Below are 20,549 nucleotides of genomic sequence, written 5' to 3' on the forward strand. Positions count from 1 at the left end.
AGTCCTTTCTTTGTTATCTCCGAAGATATCTCTTTAGATTCCATCTGGGGTATTCTCTGGAATTCATTATTGGATTTATCCAAAACTTCTTGATTCTCTCCAGAGCGAGTTTTTGAATAAATCTCAGAAGCAATATCTGAAACAACTCTTGGTGAAATTCCGCTCTTAGAAGAATCGGGAAAGGAATTCCTGGAACAATTTCCAAGAGGAAATTCCTGGAGGGATCTCTGAAGAGTGGATTCCTGGAGAAATCTAGGAGGAAATAACTGAAGGAATGTCGGTGGTCAGACCTGACAAAATTCGGATTGGACTACCTGGTGGATTTCCCAATTTCCCTTTGCGAATTCTTGAAGCAATGCTGGTGAGCATATCTTGAGGAGCACCGAAAATTTTTACAGGGGCCTTCATAGGAGAAATTCTGTTAAACGCACATACATGGAGAAATCCCGGTGCGAATATCTCGAGAAATTCAGATATAAATACTTGGAGCGGTCTTCGAAGCAATTCATCCTTTAGGAATCACCGCAGAAAATCATTTTGGAAGAGTCTTCCTAGTAATTTATTTTGTAGGGACTTAAACCTTCAAGGAAGAATCAACTTCATCAACTTCAAGGAATTCTCCTGGAATCAATCTCCGATGGGGTTTCACAGAAAATAATCTCCGTTGGAAATGCCTTGCAAGGATGGGAACACTCACTTGCAAAGAGTTACACTCACTTGCTATTTTCTCAGCTCAGAAGCGTGCAATCAAGAAACAATGTATGGACGACTTTTTCCTTGTGGTTTTGTCTAAAAGTTTGCCGAATAGAGTAGGAGTCGCACACGTATACCGAAGTCATGAGAAAGCTGCGAAGACAACTCTCCACGAGGTGAATGTAAATTACACTCACCTAGTGGAGAGTCGCTTTCACAGCTCTGTCATGATTTTGATATGCGTGTGCGACCCCTACTCTATTCGGCAAACTTTTAGACAAAACCACAAGGCAAAAGACGTCCATTCATCGTTTCTTGATTGCACGCTTCTGAGCTGAGAAAAAAGCAAGTGAGTGTAACTCTTTGCAAGTGAGTATTCCCATCCCTGATGCCTTGGAGGAATATCTAACAGACATTCCTCCAGCAGGATTCTACGGAGTGATTCTCCTCTCTTATATTCCAGAAAACATAAACTTAATTTCCAATATCATGATCGGCAGCCTTCACTTGACTCCACACAATGGTTTGTTTGCTACTCTTAATTCATCACGGCGGATTGTGCTCAAGGAGGTTTCCTCTTCAGGAATACAGCTCATGATTCAGCTCGATCAGGAGCTCGATCCAACTTCAGGTGGACTGACAATTGTCAGTCCCGGTGTCTGTAAACAACAAATTTATGAAGTTTTCTACGTCATCTCACACGATTATCGAAATATTCGCGAATTAGTGCATTGAATCATTGGTTCCATCATATTTGTGCATTTTAATCGATTTTGAAGTACTATTGTATTTTTCGTGCATTGAAGCATTTTTGCATTTTTGTTTTGAATTTGTGCATTTTTGCTAATGTGGCGTATTTTTATTTTAGTTTTGTATTTTTCGTGCAGTGAAGCATTTTTGCACTTTTATTTTGAATTTGTGCATTTTTTTCGAATGTGGCGTATTTTTAATTCAGTTTTGAATTTATAGTGTATTGATGCATTTTTGTGTATTTTTTTCAGTCGTGTATTTTCAATTCAGTAACGCAGTACAGTGAATCGCCCCTCGATTACAACAGCAACGATGGGTTTATGATTCGATGATTAAAGTTTCTAAATTGACATTATTCAATACTTTACGAGTATTATTACACTTATGATAATGATACCATGAACGATATATGAATAATTGTTTATCTTTCCTTTTTGCAAGTTCGACGATTAATATTAGCTGTTGAGAGTTTTCACAATGTTTAAACAATACAATGGCCATTGTAAGCATGAAATGCACATGTTGTTTCGATATTGTGTGTAATAGTGACAGGATTCGATACTTCTGAGCAGGCAAAATAAACTGCACAACAGTGATGGCTCCAATTTTCTCTACCAGAGAACGCGTTGTCACTAAGAGCTGCTTCCCTTGACGGTTGCTGTTTCCATGCCAGCAGCTAATTTCGGCTAATTACTGCAAACTTACCGGAATCTCCAAAGGTTCCCTTTTCAGAGGATTTTTCCACTGGAGCTTCTGTCTTCATAGCAAAGACTATAAGTCTTCCCCTCGGTTCTCCTCGTTAACTGCTTAGTCACCTGCACAACACCATCGAATTTCGTCAACCGTGAGCACAGGTTCCACATGGTGTAGTGGATAAACACCGTGAACTTTCGGAAACAACTTTGGCCACAGCAATCTGATACTGTTCGATTCCTGTTCCAACGAATAAAAACTACGACGAAAGTAAACAATGATTCAGTTAATCGTGAGCAAATTTGACAGTGCCCGACAAATGCCCGCAGGGGTGTGCATTTTTTCGGGTCGGTAAAACAGATGCGGTGAAATATTTCCGTTTTGTTTTTATTATTCGTCGTATCATAAAGTTAATGATAAAGTGATTATAACATCTATGATTCCGAAAAATTTTTGTTCGAGAAAAATAGCATTTTTGAATGGTAACGATACTTAACAACCCATTCGGTCTATCATTCAAACTACCAAAATGATAAGTACTATCATTAATATCTTATATCGTATCAGCGATAAAAAATCCAGTTTATGAAAACATCAATAATAAGAAAATGATACACTGTAAAACTGTTGTATGATACCGTTTTATTCGGGCGGTTTGTCGTAGGCACGAAAATCCTAGCCAGTTACAAGCTGGGCATAAGTATAAGCATCGCCATTAGCATAGGCATACTGCAGATATTTTTTATCCATTTGGCGAGTTGCTCAAAGTTGCTCAAATTTTACTCAAGATCAGCAAAGAGAGCAAAAGCTATCTTCCCCCTTGCTCTCAACCAATCTAAATATACCAGTTGGGATCATCCTGTTTCAGTTACTTTCAGTTCAGTTCATTTATCCTTTTCGTGACGAACCAGCACAATTGGCTTTTTAAATTTAGAAAAATTCAATGATTTTTCATATTTAAAAGAAAGAGCACCTTTTTCTGAGCCACTATGATTTTTTTCAGATTTTTTTAACTTTGTTTTGATACCTAAAATCAATTTCAAAGAGATTTTTTAAAATCACCTTTTGACAGCTGGGCAACTGCTTGACAGCTCCGCCCAGTACAAAATGTGACGAGGGGTGATTCAACAAATCGCTCCCATACAAATTTCAAATTGATTTTTAAATAGGTTCCCGGGCACCAAAATTCATGAAAATTTGGATTTCGGCTCAGTTTGGCATGCAGATTCAGAATATGGAATTATCTCAACAACGCTAAAGACGCCAATTGTGCTGTTGAGCAATAACAAGTTTGCATATTTTTTTCATCTGTTTACTTCTTGTTTATTTGATGTAAACTATTTTAGTTATTGAACTATTACTTATACTTATGACACACATGTGATATAAGAATCACTGTACAATTGCGCTTGAAATGAGTGCCATACTGAAAATTCTCTCAGTTGAAGTCAGTCTTGTTGAAATTTTCTTGACACTGCGTACCGTTGTACAGGAATCACACTCGTATCACATGTCTGTCTGGGGTATTATACTTATATGTGTGCATGTGGGTGGTAAATCCCAAGTTGAACAAAAAGTGGACTAAACCAAAAAACATGAAAAAGTTTTATTTATCTGTCGCATATTTTTTATTTTCAATGTATTTAAGTAGTCAAAGCTAGAAATCGAAAGAATAAGAGTGGTTCTTCCAAATAAGGGATAACAATTGGTGTTTTGTTGGGAAATCCAAGGGGAAATCTAAGAGTGCTAGAGAGCTAAAGTTGAGCAATTTGTATGGAAATTTCACTTTTTTGCGCTCCGTCCCGAAAGGGTTATTGGCAGCTGTTTCAGTTGGGGCACGAGTCAGACTTTTAAAATGTCATGTGCAAATTACGCAATGAAAAAAAAAACGCTGACTTTTGTAAATTGACATATATTTCAGCTCCCCTAGCACCCAACCATATCCAATATTATAAATAAATGTCGTGTCAAATAACTGCAAGATTGTTTATGTTTCTTGTTTGGTTATTCAGTGAAAACAATGCAGCATTTGCCTTTTCTGTTTTTAAGGGTTGTAGAATTTTCTACTGTGATTCCCCTAGGAGTTGCTGCTTATGTTGTTTTCGTTTTTGCGGTGGAGGTACACCGGTGTAGCACTTTTGCACCGAAAATGTTCGTTTTTGATTTTCGTGCTACACCGGTGCAGCACTTTGGGTTCATTCACAAATTTCATAACGCTAAAATTGGCCTTTCCTGACACCCACCTACCCCTTCGTAACACTATTTATATGGGGAAAAAATTTATTTGTTCGGGCTGTAACACCATGAAGGACACCCACCCACCCCCTCCGGCGTTATGACATTTGTGAACAAGCCCTTTTTCTGCACCGCGCATGATAGTGTAGCACTCAAAAAATCGGGAGTGTAGCTGGTGCACACCGTGTCCACCAATCAGCGTTTGTAAAGTTATCAATATTTTGGTGTTTATACACGCACACCAATGCAACTGCACCGAAAATGTTCGTTTATTCAGCGAAAAGTATAGCACGAAGCGGTGTAGCACCGCCGCAAAAACGAAAACGACATTAGATTCATTCGGGATTTCCTTCTTCCTTCTAGGATTTAGCTAGGAATCTTCGAATGTTTTCTGATGTGATTTTTCCAGGAAATCCCTCAGAATTCAGGAAATGCCTCTGGGAATTCTCGTAGTGAAACATAAAAAATCATGCCAGAGTTTTCTCCAACCAAGAGTTTTTCAGGAGGCTCCTTGAGATACTCCTGCTGTAATTTCTCCAGAAGTTTCTGTCGGGATTTCTTTAGGATTTTTTGCTGGGATACCTTTTAGAATTTCTGCAGCAATTCATTGAATACAGTCCCGATTCGTTCGTTGGCGGCTCGTTAGATGGGCTGTCTCGATGGTTGGATGTTCACTGGTTGGGGCAAAACCCAACTAAAAAGCACTGTCAATGTCAAAATCGATGTCAAAACGAGTTTGACGTCTGACCGTCGTCGCATCGCAGCTCCTGTATACAGACCGTTTGCGCAAGTATGTGACGTATTTCTCGTCACTTGCGTGTGTCTAGAGCATTTTGATCAGTTGTCAGTTGCCCCAACGAACGAACACGATTCGCTAATCGGGGCGCAGTCGTGACCCAACGAGCGAATCCTCACTGTATTGGATCATTGAGTTGTCCAAAAAATGGCTCACGAAACCTAATGCAAGCCAATCCATATACGTGAGAACAAAAGATGTTTACAAAGTTCTTACAGATGGAAAATCTGAACACAAACCACTACCACACAGGAATTTGGATTGGTCAATAGTCTAATATTTATTAAATTTTAATTAAAAAAATAAAAAACCTAATTTTTTGTTATTATCTGAATGTGAATCATTTTAAGCGTGCTCTCTCTGTGTGACTCCCACGGTCACTCACGAGATCCCGCTGCTCGTTTTTCACCGTTTGTTTTTCGAGTTATAATAATGACAGATTTATCGTTTGCCCGTCAACAGAAACGTCAGTTTGTGCTAGAGTTTGTGTGGCAAGTGTGAGTGTGTGCGTGTACGATTGAGAGAAAATTTCTGAAGTGTTGCTGACCGATGCGGAGGGAGTCGTCATTGAATCGAGCGAGCGAAGCAAAACCATCAAGGCAGCACCACCAAGGCAAGGAAGAGGAAAAACCGTAGCCATCTTGTAATACGTTTTCGTCGGCCTGGTTAGCACCGATTTCGGAAGGGTACATTTCGAGCTAAATGTAAAAGCTAGTTTGTGTTCGCGGAACTGTTTCCCGTGGATTTGGTTTTCCTAGATCCGTAGTTTGAAGTGATTAATCAAACGGAACGCGGAATCGAGCGGAAATAAGTTTTTTTTGGCAGGGAAAAAGGCACACAGGAGAACCGAATCCCCCCATACACGGACACATTCGTTTTCTCGTTTCAGTTTTCTTCGGTTTCGGTTCTTTTTCACTGCTCTCCCCTTTGTGTGAAATCCGCGTGCGTGTGTGTGCGTGAGTATCGCAACAAGAGCCAATAGGGGAAGAAGAAGCCACAGCGCAAAGAAGAGCTGAAGCAGACGGACTTTTTCCTATCGACGACGAACGAGTGTGAAATATAGAAGTAGCGAGCTAGCAGCTAGGCCGAGAGGAATTCCAAATTTGCTGCAGGAAGGCAGGAATTTTCCGTCGGTTTTCATCCGGAAAAACACTCCCACATAGCGGAGGGTCAACTGCACACAGCAGTTCGCAGCAGTACAGATGGCGTTAAAAAGAATTAACAAGGTAAGTCTTGGCCCAAGCAGGCACCACTCTTCGTCATCGACCATCGTGCGAATGGGGTTAAGGTTGGGTCTCTCTCTTTCTCGTCTCGCTGCTGCTGCTGCTGCCCTATACGGGTTCCGGCTCCGAGGCAGCAGAACGCAATCGCTCAAATAATGCCTGTGACATGTCGGGTTGGGATTGGTCGGGGTAGTAAAATCCTTTCGGTGGATGTCCTCACCAAGAAGGATACAATTCTGGACGATTCCAAAAAAGTAAAACTCAAGGGGCTGCAAAAATGAGGATTGTGCAATTTTTTTGACTCTCTTTTCTGCTGTTGTGTCGCTGGCGAGAAGGCACCGTAGAACAGGGGTTGTCAAGCTTTTCATCATTGCGGACCATGCCGTTTTATGGGTTGTGGCGTTGCATTACATCGATCAGATTAGATTTTCTATGAAACTAACTAGGTTTATAAATGGACTTTCAAAAGGTCATTCAACGTCTTAAAGTTGTCCATAAACTACGTACTCATTGTTGTTCATATTTAGTCACCCCTTTTCCCCTCGTAGATATCAGTATGTTCATACAAAATTTTGCTGATTTCATTTACGTAGTTAATGTATGGACTATTTCAAACATACATATTTTGAAAACTATAATGATGTCATTCTACATATTCCTACGAAATGATGATTCACTTAAATATTCCTTATAATTCAATAATCGTTATCACCGCAGTGGATCGGTCGCAGTGGCATTATGTTTTTACCACGCAAAAAATCATCGTTATGATGCTAACAATTATTAATTAATCCAGTTTGAGTGCTTTTTAATGTAGCTTATGTAACGATTTTGACATTCAATAACAATTTTATAGTTAAATCTATGAGTGAAGTACATTTTAAACGGCGGGGTCGTTATTACGGTAGCAGTACGGGTTTCGGTGACAAAACTCACCTGGAAGGAGTGCATACATGACATTTTGGAAGCGACTTTCTCTCCTCCCTGGAGTAAATCCCCTCAGAACTTCGATAGTCAGGGATTGTTCAATTGGCTTTTCAGTAAAGGTCGAAATATCTAAAAGTAATGAGTTACATGTTTAAATTTTCATATGACAGAATTAAATTAGAAGCGTAAACTCATTTACAAAATCAGACTTTTAGAAATGTGTATTAACTTATTGTTAGTCAATTTGTTAGGTTTGTTTCTGGATCCTATGTATATTTTCTCATATCTGTTTCCTTGACCTGATACATGGTTTGTAAAACTAATAGGCTAACGTACCCAATAAACAACAAATTACAAATTACAAATTATGACAGAGGTCCTTGTATGCATTTGGTTACTGCCTCATTTAGGCGTGATCAGAGCATCAGAGCCCTATAAAGGGAAATTTTCTATATAGGTACGTAAGATAAAGAACAAGTTGTTTTCAGTTATTCACAACATCTAGCAGAAAAGCCACGTCAGATTTTTTGTAAACAAACACGTTTTTGCAGACATGGACATGTTCCTGTAAAACATGGCAAACTATTTTCGATTGTTAGTAGGTAATCCTCTCTCTCTCTTCTTGGCGTAACGTCCTCCTGGGACAAATCCTGCTTCTCAGCTCCACAGTTATTAACTGAGAGCTTCCTCTGCCAATGACCATTTTGCATGCGTATATCGTGTGGCAGGCACGAAGATACTCTATGCCCAAGGGAGTCAAGGAAATTTCCTTTACGAAAAGATCCTGGACCGACCGGGAATCGAACCCGTCACCCTCAGCATGGTCATGCTGAATACCCGTGCGTTTACCGCCTCGGCTATATGGGCCCTAGTAGGTAATCCAACACATTTCAAAAATTGCCATGACTCACACTTTGTCGGGCAAATATTTAGGATGTTTGGCCAAATGTGTGTCATGTGTAATGACATACTTTAAATTATCAAGAGCCTTCGTAAACGCAAAAATAAAATGTCTACGAAAAGCCCGAAAATGTCTTCCCGATAGTGGTGTTGATGTGCGTCGAAGGCCCTAAATCGACAAATGCGTGTTTGTTTACTAAAAGCTAATTCTTGTGGCTAAAATTTGCTATAGCCACCTCCCTCACGATACCCATTTAATAATGTCGGAAGAAGTAGGTACGCATCCTTCGCCTTGAATCTACACTGCGCACTGTTTGGGATAACATTGGGACGTTTTTGATGACTAAAAATAGCTGTTCCAAATGAATACTCTAACTGTGGATGGATAAGCAGACTTATCGTTGATACTCAGTTATGGATCTCCAGTTAGCGTCAGCAATAAAAAAAAACTTTGGAAAAATCTAAAATCTACATTCGATTTTTCAAGATGCTTTCGGAAATTTTCGTTCAAATTACTTCCGGTAAATTTTCTCGAGCAGAGGGCAGTGTTTCCCAAACTGGTATCCTGGGATTTCTAGCGACTTGTTTTTTTTGCTGCGGATACATACGTAGGCGGGTAAGGGATAGCAAACTGGTTGTGGTACCTACTACACGGAGAAAACTAATTAGTAAACACAAACAAGTTTCAGTTTGATTTAACCGGATTTTTTATGTTGAATTGGGCACAAACAACACATTGGTTTGATTTTACTACCACGGGCAGTTGTTTCTAACGCAACATTTTTGGCTTTTTATCCGGTCCGTTAAACTCTACAAACATCCGTTTAAAATATTATGTTTCCAGTTCAAAACCGAATTAGCGACATTTTTTCATTGACTTCCGCTGCTTTTGCCTTGCGTTAAACACAATGTCGGAAGTGGGGCGCTGTATTGTAAACCTGATGCTCTATACAGCGCCCCACTTCCGACATTGTGTTTAACGCAAGGCAAAAGCAGCGGAAGTCAAAGAAAAAATGTCGCTAATTCGGTTTTGAACTGGAAACATAATATCATTCCGCCAGTTGTTTTTTTACAGTCGAAAAAACATCCGTTTTGTTTGTTGTTTTTAAATGCCGCTTACAGTTTGTTTTGATTAAACTATGGTTTGATTCTAACCCGTTTAGAACAAACCAAATACTTGGTTGAAACTATACAAACCAGCCCGTTCATCCCCCTCCCCACTTGCTCCTCACCTCTCCTCTTTCCCCCTTTGTTGTTCCTGACATTTTCGCTTGAATTATTACGCAATAATTATTAACTAATTTGTATTTTTCAAACATCTTTTATTTTTGCAAGTCATTCAAGATAACCAACTTCTAGCATACAGTATGCCAATCATGTCAGTGTCGTCCACAGGAAGACTGCTGTTAAAATGAATCATTTGGTCACACTCCACGCGCTTCCTATCGAAAACCTTTTTAACCCTCCTAAGATGATAGGTTTTTCGCACCAGGCCAGGATGGCGTAGTACACGTTCAACGTGCCTGTCTGCGTCACATTAGTCCTGTTCAACGACGCAGGCTGAACTTGCTCGAAGTTGCTGCATCCTGCTCTTACCTAGGGTAAACAGGTATAATATGCCCCCCCCCCCCCCCCCCTAAGCAGAAATGGCAAAATATCTAAAATTGGCGCCTTATTCCATCTATTGTCCACTGCAAATCGTTGTTTCTAAAGTCAGTGAAGTGTTGCATGAGAACTTTACCTCTGGAGAGGCGGCTATGGAAGCTTTGAAACGTTTTCCGAAAACGTTCCAAAATTTACCTTATCAAAACAAACGGGGCAATTCGCCCCATCAAAAGAAAAACGGCCAGCCCCGTGATAAAACTGTACCAGGGGATAATTCTACCACATGCTTATCCTAGGAGGGCCTTTTAACAAGTGTTCAACTGCATAAAAGTTGCAAAATAACATAAGCGAACAGAACTGGCTTCGTTTACAATGAAGCCAGTTTGCAAGAGGTAAAATATTCGCCTCGATTTCAGACTTTTTGATATTTTTATTGCTTTTCTATATCAATCAACTAACGGATCAGCTTGATGGCAATTAATCATCAATATTTAAGATTTCCAATCGATCCCGCATGCAAAAAGCGCTTGAATCGCTATAAAATGAAGGGGGGCGTTTTGGCCCGGTGGGGCGTATACCCTTTTACCCTATTTGTCAACAAACGGGTAAGAGCCGGATGGAGCAACTTCGAGCTAGTTCAACCTACGTCGTTGAACAGGACTATTGACTCCAACATCTTACTAGGGGTAACGGTTGATTCAAATATTCCATAGTTTCCCAATGAGGACGTTACGCCTAGTAATCCTACATTATAGAGATCTGCGGAGGCGGCCATTGTGAGCCAATCGTGCAGAGAGAACTGTCAAAGTGTGAGCCAAATGAACATGCTTATCGTTCGTAGGAAGGCGTCGTTCGAACGTTATTGCAATCGGAACTAAATAAATTAAAATTATTTATTTTTAATATCGAGATATTGGCGGCATATGTATGTGATTAGCGTAACACTTTTGCAATGAATTTCAGATTTCTTCGCTATTTCAACAAAATTTTGAAAAAAAAATTCTACCATAATTAGAAAATGTAAACAAAACAACTTGAACCACAACGAAGTCACGCACAAAGTTTAAACATCTAGCTTTGTAGCAAGTGTTGGCAGCTGTTGTAAACAAAACAAGCAGCGTTGCCGAATCGATGTATGTAACTTCCGCTCATCTCTATGTAGAGGATTTCTAGTTACGCCAAGAAGAGAGAGAGAGAGAGAGAGAGAGAGAGAGAGAGAGAGAGTAGTTGGACAATTGATCACACGCGGAGCTGGTATCGTGTTTACTCTGTTTTTACTCCTGACGTTTGCTCACTACCGGCCAATTACATTACGATTAGCATTGGGCCACAGACAAACAGACGTAACACTTGCGAAATTTCCATCGACCACTCTTTTAACGATAGTTTTGAATCTTCATAGTTGTAGCTTTCATGACCAGAGGCGCGCACATCGCTTTTCTTTGCGTTTGACATTTCACACTAGTGCCTTCTGTTGACGATATTGCACAACTCAGTGTAGCGTGAAACAATTTTTTGTTTATTGCAACAAAATTTCATTTCAAAACAACTAAATATTTAGTTTGAAATTCAACAAACGTGTTGGTTATTTCAAAACTACACCGATTCTTCTCCGTGTAATTGAAAATCTCCGCTCGAAATCTCACTAAACTGTACAAAAAGTTTGATTGGGATACACACTAAGATTCTGATTTTCCAGCTCAGTAAAATTTTCGCTGAGTTCTGTATTTTTTTCATCTTTTTACTGAGTTTTCAACAGCAGATTTAACTCGGTACACTCGGTAATCAATATTTACCGTCCATCAGTAACGATATTTACCGTTCATCTGTAATTTTTGACAGTTCATTTGCAGAACTCGTTAAATCATTTACAGAGTATTCAGCAAAAGAGATAACCGAGCGTACCGAGTTAAATCTGCTGTTGAGAACTCAGTAAAAAGATGGGAAAAATACCGAGCTGATCTTAGTGTGTAAGCAAGGAAAATGGGGAGGTCAGAGCTGCTCTATACCACAGCGTAACAAAAATTAACTATTCTGCCCATAACTGCATAACAGTCACATTCGACAAAAGTAGGCATGGGAGAAAATGGAGTTTAAAGTTTTCAACATGCGCTAGTATGGAGACGAAACGAAATTTCAAAAATTTGACAATAATTCGAAATTAATCCCATTGCATATAAAAATTTCTACAGCTCTTCTTGTATGCTGGATGAACAGTCAAAAAAATAATCAGACAAAAATATGATTGATGGTACGCTATGAGGCCAGTGAGTATTTCCAGTGTGACTGTTATGCGGTTACATTCATGAATATTAGCTAATGAGACAAAACGACTTGGTATTTGTTCCACATTTTACAGAACATACTTATAAAGTTCATTTGGGTAGATGAAAGTATTGATGATTAGGATATGATCCCCAGTATTAACTCAATATTGGCAAAAATCGCAAATGTTACAATTATGCAGTTATGGGCAGTATTGGTCTGTCTCAAGAGCAAACTTATGTGTTTCTGACAGATTTTGGGCCGCTGAATTCGAATCCGGGTCCAGAATTGCTCTAGCACGTCACAATTTTGAGCTATACCTCAATTTATAAGGTAAAATATACGATTTTGGGCTTTTTTGACTGCAAGCCATTAAGCATGGAAATATTTTTTCAAGCAATCAAAAGATAAATTGGTCACCTAACATCTAAATTAACGACTCATGCAAAATATTTCTTTTTAAAAAATCGAATTTATCTCCTTTGGTGTTGTAGTGCGAGTGAATGATCTTATTCTAATTGCCTAATAGGAAAGTCACATCAGCAAAGCTTTTAATACATACAGGGGATACTCAAAATAACTGGGACAGGTAAAATTTTCACTCTTCAAAAAATATTCAACTCGCTGTAACTTTTCGAAAAGGGCATCAAATATTCTCAAATTTTTACTGTAAGTTTATCAACTAGTTGTGTATCAGTGGTTCAAACTTGGATAAGATCGGGCCATTCTACACGAAGTTATAAAGATTCTAGAAAAAGCTATAATTATCTGATAGCCAACTTTGAGCTGTTATATCTCCGGATTCAATGAACCGAATGCAATGAAATTTTGATCATTTATGACTCAGTTGACTTAATTTAAAATTATTAATAAGAAAAAAGTTATGGCGATTTCATTTATTCAATTTTTTTTCGGTAAATGTATCTATTTTTCATATGCATCCCATTACTTTGGCCGGCTATTTGGTTGCTTCCCTTTGAAACATAAATATATTCAATTCAATTAGAGGGAATTTAAATGAACTATAACAGGGTGGCCACCGAACCAGGAAAAACGGGAAAACCGGGAAAAAGACGGGAATTCAGAACGACCGGGAAAAAAGCGGGAAAAGGCCGGGAATTTGAGATGATTACCGGGAAAATTATTGTTGAGAGAAATTTGGTGAACATATTTGAATTTTATACAACTTATCGATAATCTGTATAAGCAAGCCAAATTCAGATTATCGATTTAGATCCTGTACAATCTTGCTTTCTCGAAATTTTGATAATTTATTATCGAATTTGAGAATAAAGTTAGAACCAGCCAAGGGCTGAAAGTCTCTATAATATAGCTAAATCAATCAATAAATTTAGAACTTCAGCATCATTTAAAACTTAAACAATTTCATAAAGAATTAACCTTTTCATTCCCACGATTTTGAACGATAATTTCTATGTTAAGAAACCCGAGCAAGGAATGAGAACAAACCTATAACAAATTGATAACTCATTTTGTTATTGATAACAAAATGAAATCAAAATAAGTTTTCTCTCCGAATTGTTTTTATTTAATATCAAATTGAGATATCATTTTGTTATCATTTCAAACACTCAATAATAGCAAGATTTGATTTCAAAAATCCAAAAAAGGTTTAATATACTTTATTAATATCAATTATATTCACAAAATATTTGTTAAATCTACCAGAGTATTTTACTTACATATTGACACAAAATTTATGATTTGCTGATTCTGGGTAATGGTCATGCTATTGATTTAAATTGGCTTGAACTTTAGTAAGTCTTTTTAAGACTGGATATTATCGACAGGTTTGTTCTCTTCGTTATGAAGGGGCATTCATCGGCCAAGTTGCCTGAAACTTGGTTGTATAGCTTGGTTGCGAAAGATTTGAAGCCAACTTTGAATTCAACAGGTTTCAAAAAGCCTTCCATGACGAAGAGAACAAAAGTACCCAGAATACAAAAGCTCCCAGATATCAGTTATTTCAATCTAAACATATTGCCAAATATTTTTATTTTCAAATTCTATATTAAAGGCAAATGAAATTAGATATGGCCAACCGAAGTTATTCACGGTCATTCTACTGTTGAAGGTCACATATTTTACCTTTATAAAGTATTCTCGCGCGAAAAAGGATTCATTGTAGCTCCGTACCAAAATGATGAATCTCATGATGTTTGAAGTTTTGAAAATAAAACAGATATTTATCATACATGAAAATGATGAATGCCATTTCACTTATTGTTATGCCAAACGGCCATTTTACCAATCGACTATTATGCCAAAAGACTATGCCAAACGAAATTATGCCATACCCGATATCGGGTGCCTTATTTTTTCAATGTCATCATTTTCCCCGGGTAACGAGGGAAAAAGCTGAGAAGCCGAATGCGACTCAATTCGTTTCTCGATGTCATTCAATTTGAGTCCCGATGCCTGTGGCTCTGGAATGTCGTGAACATCTCCCACATTTGTTTTGCTGCAGTGCATATAATCAGAAGGAAAAGCTGAAATATAATTAGCTATACAAAAATATTAAGGGCAGTTGTCCTTTGACTCCAAATTTACTTTTCTTTGTCACTTCAATGTCTATCATTAATCTTCTAGTTAAGTCATGTATAGTTATGCTGCATATCTATGAGGATATCATATCCGATTTCCATTCAATTTTTCTTCGTATAGGCTCCAAGTTTGAAATGACTGTTGATGGAATGTTAATGCTAATGTAGATAACAAAATGAGATATCAATTTGTTATCAATGAGAACTCATTCTGATTTCAATTAGATATTCCAGTACATTATTTTGTTATCATTTTTGTTATGTTAACACTTAAGTCATACAAAATGAAAACTCACTTTGTTATCAAAATTCGTGATATCTAAATAATTCAATCTGTTTTCAATTAGTTCTCATTCCCTGCTCGGGAAGCGTTTCCGAAAAAAAAAGTGCTCGAACAAAACTCATTCCAAATTGGCCAAAGTTTTCGAAATCAATGAAAAAGTTTTACAGTTGTATATCATTAGTTGTTTGATTGTTTATCAATAGTTCTACTATTGAAATGTGTGTTGGTAGTTTGGTTTAACTAATGAAATTACAATTGTCGGCTCGTTTAAAGACTTAAATTACCAGAAAGCTGTTCAAGTAAAATTTAAGTATTCAGAAGCAGCGTAAGTACCAGCCAGGGTTTTCTGTTCAACGTTCACTTTACGATGCCACGAAAATATTCACCTAATCTTCAACAGGACCATATTCCCAAAAACTTTTCATTGATACACTTCCAACAGAAAAAAATATTAGTACTAGGAGCTACAGTATGTACCAAAATACGGAGAGGGTAGAGTACTTTTTCATTGCAGTATAAAAAACAAATTAGAATTCACGTAGAAGTAAAGCTTAAAAATGTTTATTCTTATCATCATTTAGAACGTTGTTGCAAGACAGTTCTAAAACAATTTGATTATTTTCAACTGTAATCGTTCATAAATATGGTTTACCGAGAAAAAGTATTAGTATTTACTAGTTAAATGCATAATTTCGAGTGGATTTTTTTACATTGTTCCAATTTTTACGTAAAACGAGAGTTGGGTGTTACATACTCTAAAAATGTTCATTAAATAAAACCGGGAAAAGTTGAAAAATCGTACCGGGAAAACCGGGAAAAAGACGGGAATTCCAAAACTGAAATTGAGTGGCCACCCTGCTATAATTACTATCTCAAATTTTGAAACGATGATGAAGCTTTGGATAAATTGGTGTTAAATTAGAAAAATAATCTAATCGAAATAATTTTCTTTCGTGTAATAAATTTTAATTTAAGTCAAAAGTTTTGAATAGCTCATTATATGAGTCATAAATGATCAAAATTTCATTGCATTCGGTTCATTAAATCCGGAGATATAATAGCTCAAAGTTGGCTATCGGATAATTATACCTTTTTCTAGAATCTTCATAACTTTGTGTAGAAGGGCCCGATTTTTTTCCAAATTGTGACCACTGATACAAAACTAGTTGATGAACTTACAGTAAAAATGTGAGAATATTTGATGCCCTTTTCGAAAAGTTACAGCGAGTTGAACATTTTTTGAAAAGTGAAAATTTTACCTGTCCCAGTTATTTGGAGTATCCCCTGTATGTATGGCAATGACTGATTCTTACCTAGTAGGGGTACTACAAGACCACGCGGACAATTGTCAATTAATATCTTAATTGGGAATAATCTATTTTCCGGAACTGAAGGGACATTGTTCCGGGATGGCTGGCTATTCGGAGAGAGTGGGAGTGTCCGTTTGTTATAATTGGCAACATAAGCAATCGGACGCTCTTTTTTTCTATGACTTGCTTGTCATTTTGTTGACGTTTGTTTTTTTTTTCACTATTGAACCTTAAAATTATTTTGCATCCAAATAGCACTAATACAAGTTTGTACCAAAACCCCAATCCCACATCAAAATACCCTTTTCCTATCCCATGGCGTTTGTGTGGTCAGCAAAGACTAGTCAGCCATTATCCCTCCTTATCATAGGCTTTGGACTGACTTGCGCTCTCATTGCCCCACCAAATGCTGCAAAATGAAAATGAAACTATGTCAGTAGCTGTGAATATATTCTGATTTTAAACATTTTTTTTATCTGTATTAACGAGATTTTTAGCCCTGGGCTAGTTCATCTCGGAAACCACGCTTTACTTCCCTTCCGAAGGAAGAACTCACATTTTGTGAGTTTGTCGGGAGTGGGATTCGATCCCAGGTCCTCGGCGTGATAGTCAAGTGTTCTAACCATCACACCAGATCCGCTCCACAGATTTTAAAACATTATCGTCGAAAGCTGGTTCCCCGAATGAACCATATCTACCCTGGGAACGGTATACAGTAAAATTTAAATGGGTGAAAAAGGCGTCATGTTCCAATTTTGACAGGTCTCCTGCTCGTTGTTAACGGAAACTTGTATGGATTTGGCAGATAATCATAGTGACGCGACGCCACTCTATGTTATCAATGAAATAATTGTCAATTAGCATTTGAGATGTATTGATAATACATGTTTATAATACATATTAAAATTAATAGGAAATAAATAAATCAAAAAACTCCGAAGTAGGTAGTGTCCAATGTAATTCGTCACGATGGTATAGCTAAACATAAACAAATTAATTATTTTCTCACTAAACTGATTTCATTCTCTTTCTTTTCCCGTAGGAACTACAAGACCTGGGGAGGGATCCACCAGCACAATGCAGTGCAGGTCCAGTAGGAGATGATCGTAAGTATCCTGTTTGATAATGTTTTTCTTCGTTGGGTAAGAGCATCAAATTCAGATAGGAGCACCACCTAGGATCTTGGACCATTGGGGCAGGGGAACCACTTTTGGGCACTTGTATCTCAGTCAGTTTTTAATTAATTTATTGACTTAGGGGTTCGTATATGTTGAGTTACGTGAAAATAAGGAAAAATGAACTTTTGTATAAGTATGTAACCATATTTTTTTTCCAAATTCTCTTTTTGCGTCATACATAGTAGGGTATGTGTGCCATCAGTAATCTTACGCTCCCATATTCATCCTATTCGAAGACAGGTGATTACGACACGAATTGATTCCGTTCTTTTTGTTTTCATGCGTGCTTATTTCCAACAAAAAATATGAAACAAAACAAACAACGCTTCAACCCTTTGTTTTTTAGGTGGATGAAAATGGGAGCCACATGCTTAATAAGGGAACCAATACCCTACAACCGTACAACTGTTAATGTGTAAGATCAGCTTGAGAAAATGAAAAATAGTACTATTTACTAAAGCTATACAATTTTCTGAAAAACGGGTTTTTAAGAGTGACTATGATTACAGTCCAACGGCTCAACTGAAAGCCCAAACCCAAAAGAAAACCGTTACTAGAGGACCTTGTTGTGTCCTTGAACGATCGGAATATTTTAAAATGTTTTTAGATTCCAAACGAGGACAATTTGTAACGGATTTTTGTTGCGAAACACTACAAATGCATTGTGCTCCCGGTGGGTACCACAATACGGACAACTATTAAAAGAACCCTACAAATGTGCATTCGTATCGAGCTCCACGTTTGGGCACTTAGCGTTAGCGTTAGCGTAGTTACGATATCAGGTATTAGCCGGCTCCAGAGGCACGTTATCCTCCATACGGGACATTTGTGCCATCGCCATACATATAAGCCTATTTCATCATTTACCTGAGGGAGTTTGGGACAGAGGAGGGAATGGGATTAAGAAAGGGAAAGGTGATGAAATAGGAAGGGGTGCCCTAGAATAGGGAATGAATACATAAGCGCAACGAGAGCTTATAGCCCATACCACAACGGGTTTAATCACTGCCCTGAAAAGGACACTGTTAAACGCATAAGCGTAAAGAGAGCTCCTGAAAGGGATATGGTCCCATGCTTTCATATTCATCTTTCTGATCGAACCTAATTATCCGGAGTCACGTTCGGATGTTTTCGAAACATATCAAAATTGATTTTTCATTAGGGCCTAACTGACATTCTAAGAGTATTAGATAATCGTCGCATATTGATGTAATTGATGTAAACTAATCATTATTTTTCATTTTCCTTTTTTCTTTCAGTATTTCACTGGCAGGCAACAATTATGGGACCGGTAAGTAGATTTTTCCTTGTATGACACATTCACGATAAGACGTTCTTTTGTAAACCATCATCGAGTAAGCACTTCCGATTTCTTGAACCGTCAGTGTTTTCAAATTACACACACATTCATATACAGACACTCACCGCACTCGAACTTGACTTTACTTTACTGCGACGAAGACGACGACAACTGCTCACTTGTTGTCGTAAAAATAGGAAGAGAGCTAGGAAGGAGGAAATGCCTACCAACAAAATAACAGATTTATTCACCATCCACCCATACCAGCTGGTATCCTAGCACCTGCTATGGTGGTGTGTTCAACTGTGCAGTTGCCAGAAGCGTTTGTGTTTTTTTTTCACGTAGTTTGAATTAAACTTCCGATTTGGCAACTGTCCAGATGGACTAGAGTGCGTAGGGCAGGCAGCAGCATTGCGCCGGTGACAACGACCTAACGCGAGGTTACAGGTAGCTGTACAACATTATTATGTGTAGCGTTTCCGATCTGGTACGTTTAATTACTCTATGTTGTTGTTATGTTTGCTTACAGTATGACTCATAAAAATGCGTCCACCACTTTTGTCATTTTTTGTATGGATAAACTGAATATAACATAACAATTATGTTACATATACCAAACACTAAAATTGGCGAAGGTTACGTAAACCGACCGCCATCTGGCCAAAGTTCACGCTTCATACAGATTTCGAAAATTATGTATGAACAAACGTCTACGAGGGGGATGGGGGTATGAAATGGCCAAAAATGAGTCAACGTAATTTATGGACAGCGCTTGATAGTGTGCCTTCGTATTTCACGACGATTGTTGTCAGGCGTCAGTAAGGATCCTTGGTAGACCAATTCCTCCATTATTTCGGAGGTATCCCAGTGTATCGTAACGTTGCTTCCTAGACGAATCCTGTGGTTTTCGGTTTCGTCCACTAGCATGTATCTAATTTGTTTTTGATCACCAGTCTGACCTTTGCCGCTTCGCGTTCTAAGCAATTATACAGCTCTGTCACCGTTCCAAATGTTCTGGTGATAATATTCATGTCACAGCAAGGCACACAAATTGACCGGATCTCGTGTAAATCGTACTTCGCCTGTTGTGTGCTGTTGAAGAGAAGAGAAGAGCATGAGATTCTGTCACCTTGTCGCAGTCCTCGGCCAGATCCGAATCAACTGGATAGTTCTCTCGAAACTCTTACGCACTTAAGCAGTTGTGCACACCGTCCATCGTTGCTTTCATCAGTCCGATCAGCTATCCAGGAAAGTAATGTTCGCTCAAGATTTTCCGTAGGTCTGTACGGTTGAAGTCGATGAACAATTTGTTGGCACCTGGTATGCACGGTATTTCTGAATGATTTGTCGTACGGTGAAGATCTGGTCCGTTGTCGACCGGCCATCGATGAAGTTGGCTTGATAACTTCCTACGAACTTATTCGTTTCAGGTGACCAACGACGGAAGATGATCTGAGATAGGACTCTGTATGCGGCATGTTAAATGGTGATCGCTCTGAAGTTTACACATTCCAAATGGTCGCTTTTCTTGTGAATGGGCCAGATTTGTCCTTCCTTCCGCTACTCCGGTGGCTGTTCGGTTTCCGTTAATTATTTGCGTTTTCGATAAGCTTTCGAGTTCTGCTGCCACTTGCGTTGACAACGGAACGGAAAATCGTGAAGGAACTTCAGCGCTGTTATTATTTCTTTTTGTCGCCGTTCGTTGATTCTCTTCATGATTGCGTCGAAGAGGTCGTTTTCAACTATAGAGCTACTTTTCTTAAGCTTCGAATACAAGAAACTTAAACTGCCAGCCATCCGTAGACAGTATTAATATAGCATCTCGTC

At 38.3% G+C, this 20,549-nt stretch overlaps 1 protein-coding gene across 3 annotated transcripts in view; it reads left to right on the forward strand.

Moving 5' to 3' along the window:
• Positions 1-20,549, forward strand: part of LOC109432360 (ubiquitin-conjugating enzyme E2-17 kDa) — a 47,190-nt gene that overhangs the window by 11,387 nt on the left and 15,254 nt on the right. For 2 of the 3 annotated variants that reach the window (XM_062845467.1, XM_062845468.1), the window contains exons 2-4: positions 6,057-6,393; positions 17,287-17,350; positions 18,682-18,713. In XM_062845467.1, the coding sequence (XP_062701451.1) occupies positions 6,370-6,393; positions 17,287-17,350; positions 18,682-18,713 (120 nt within the window). In that variant the 5' untranslated portion in view covers positions 6,057-6,369. Of the gene's footprint in view, positions 1-5,696; positions 5,854-6,056; positions 6,394-17,286; positions 17,351-18,681; positions 18,714-20,549 lie in introns of those variants that run through there. The other variant, XM_062845466.1, reaches the window with a different exon arrangement.

This window comes from Aedes albopictus, chromosome 1 (genome assembly GCF_035046485.1).
Source record: "Aedes albopictus strain Foshan chromosome 1, AalbF5, whole genome shotgun sequence".
Taxonomy (NCBI): domain Eukaryota; kingdom Metazoa; phylum Arthropoda; class Insecta; order Diptera; family Culicidae; genus Aedes; species Aedes albopictus.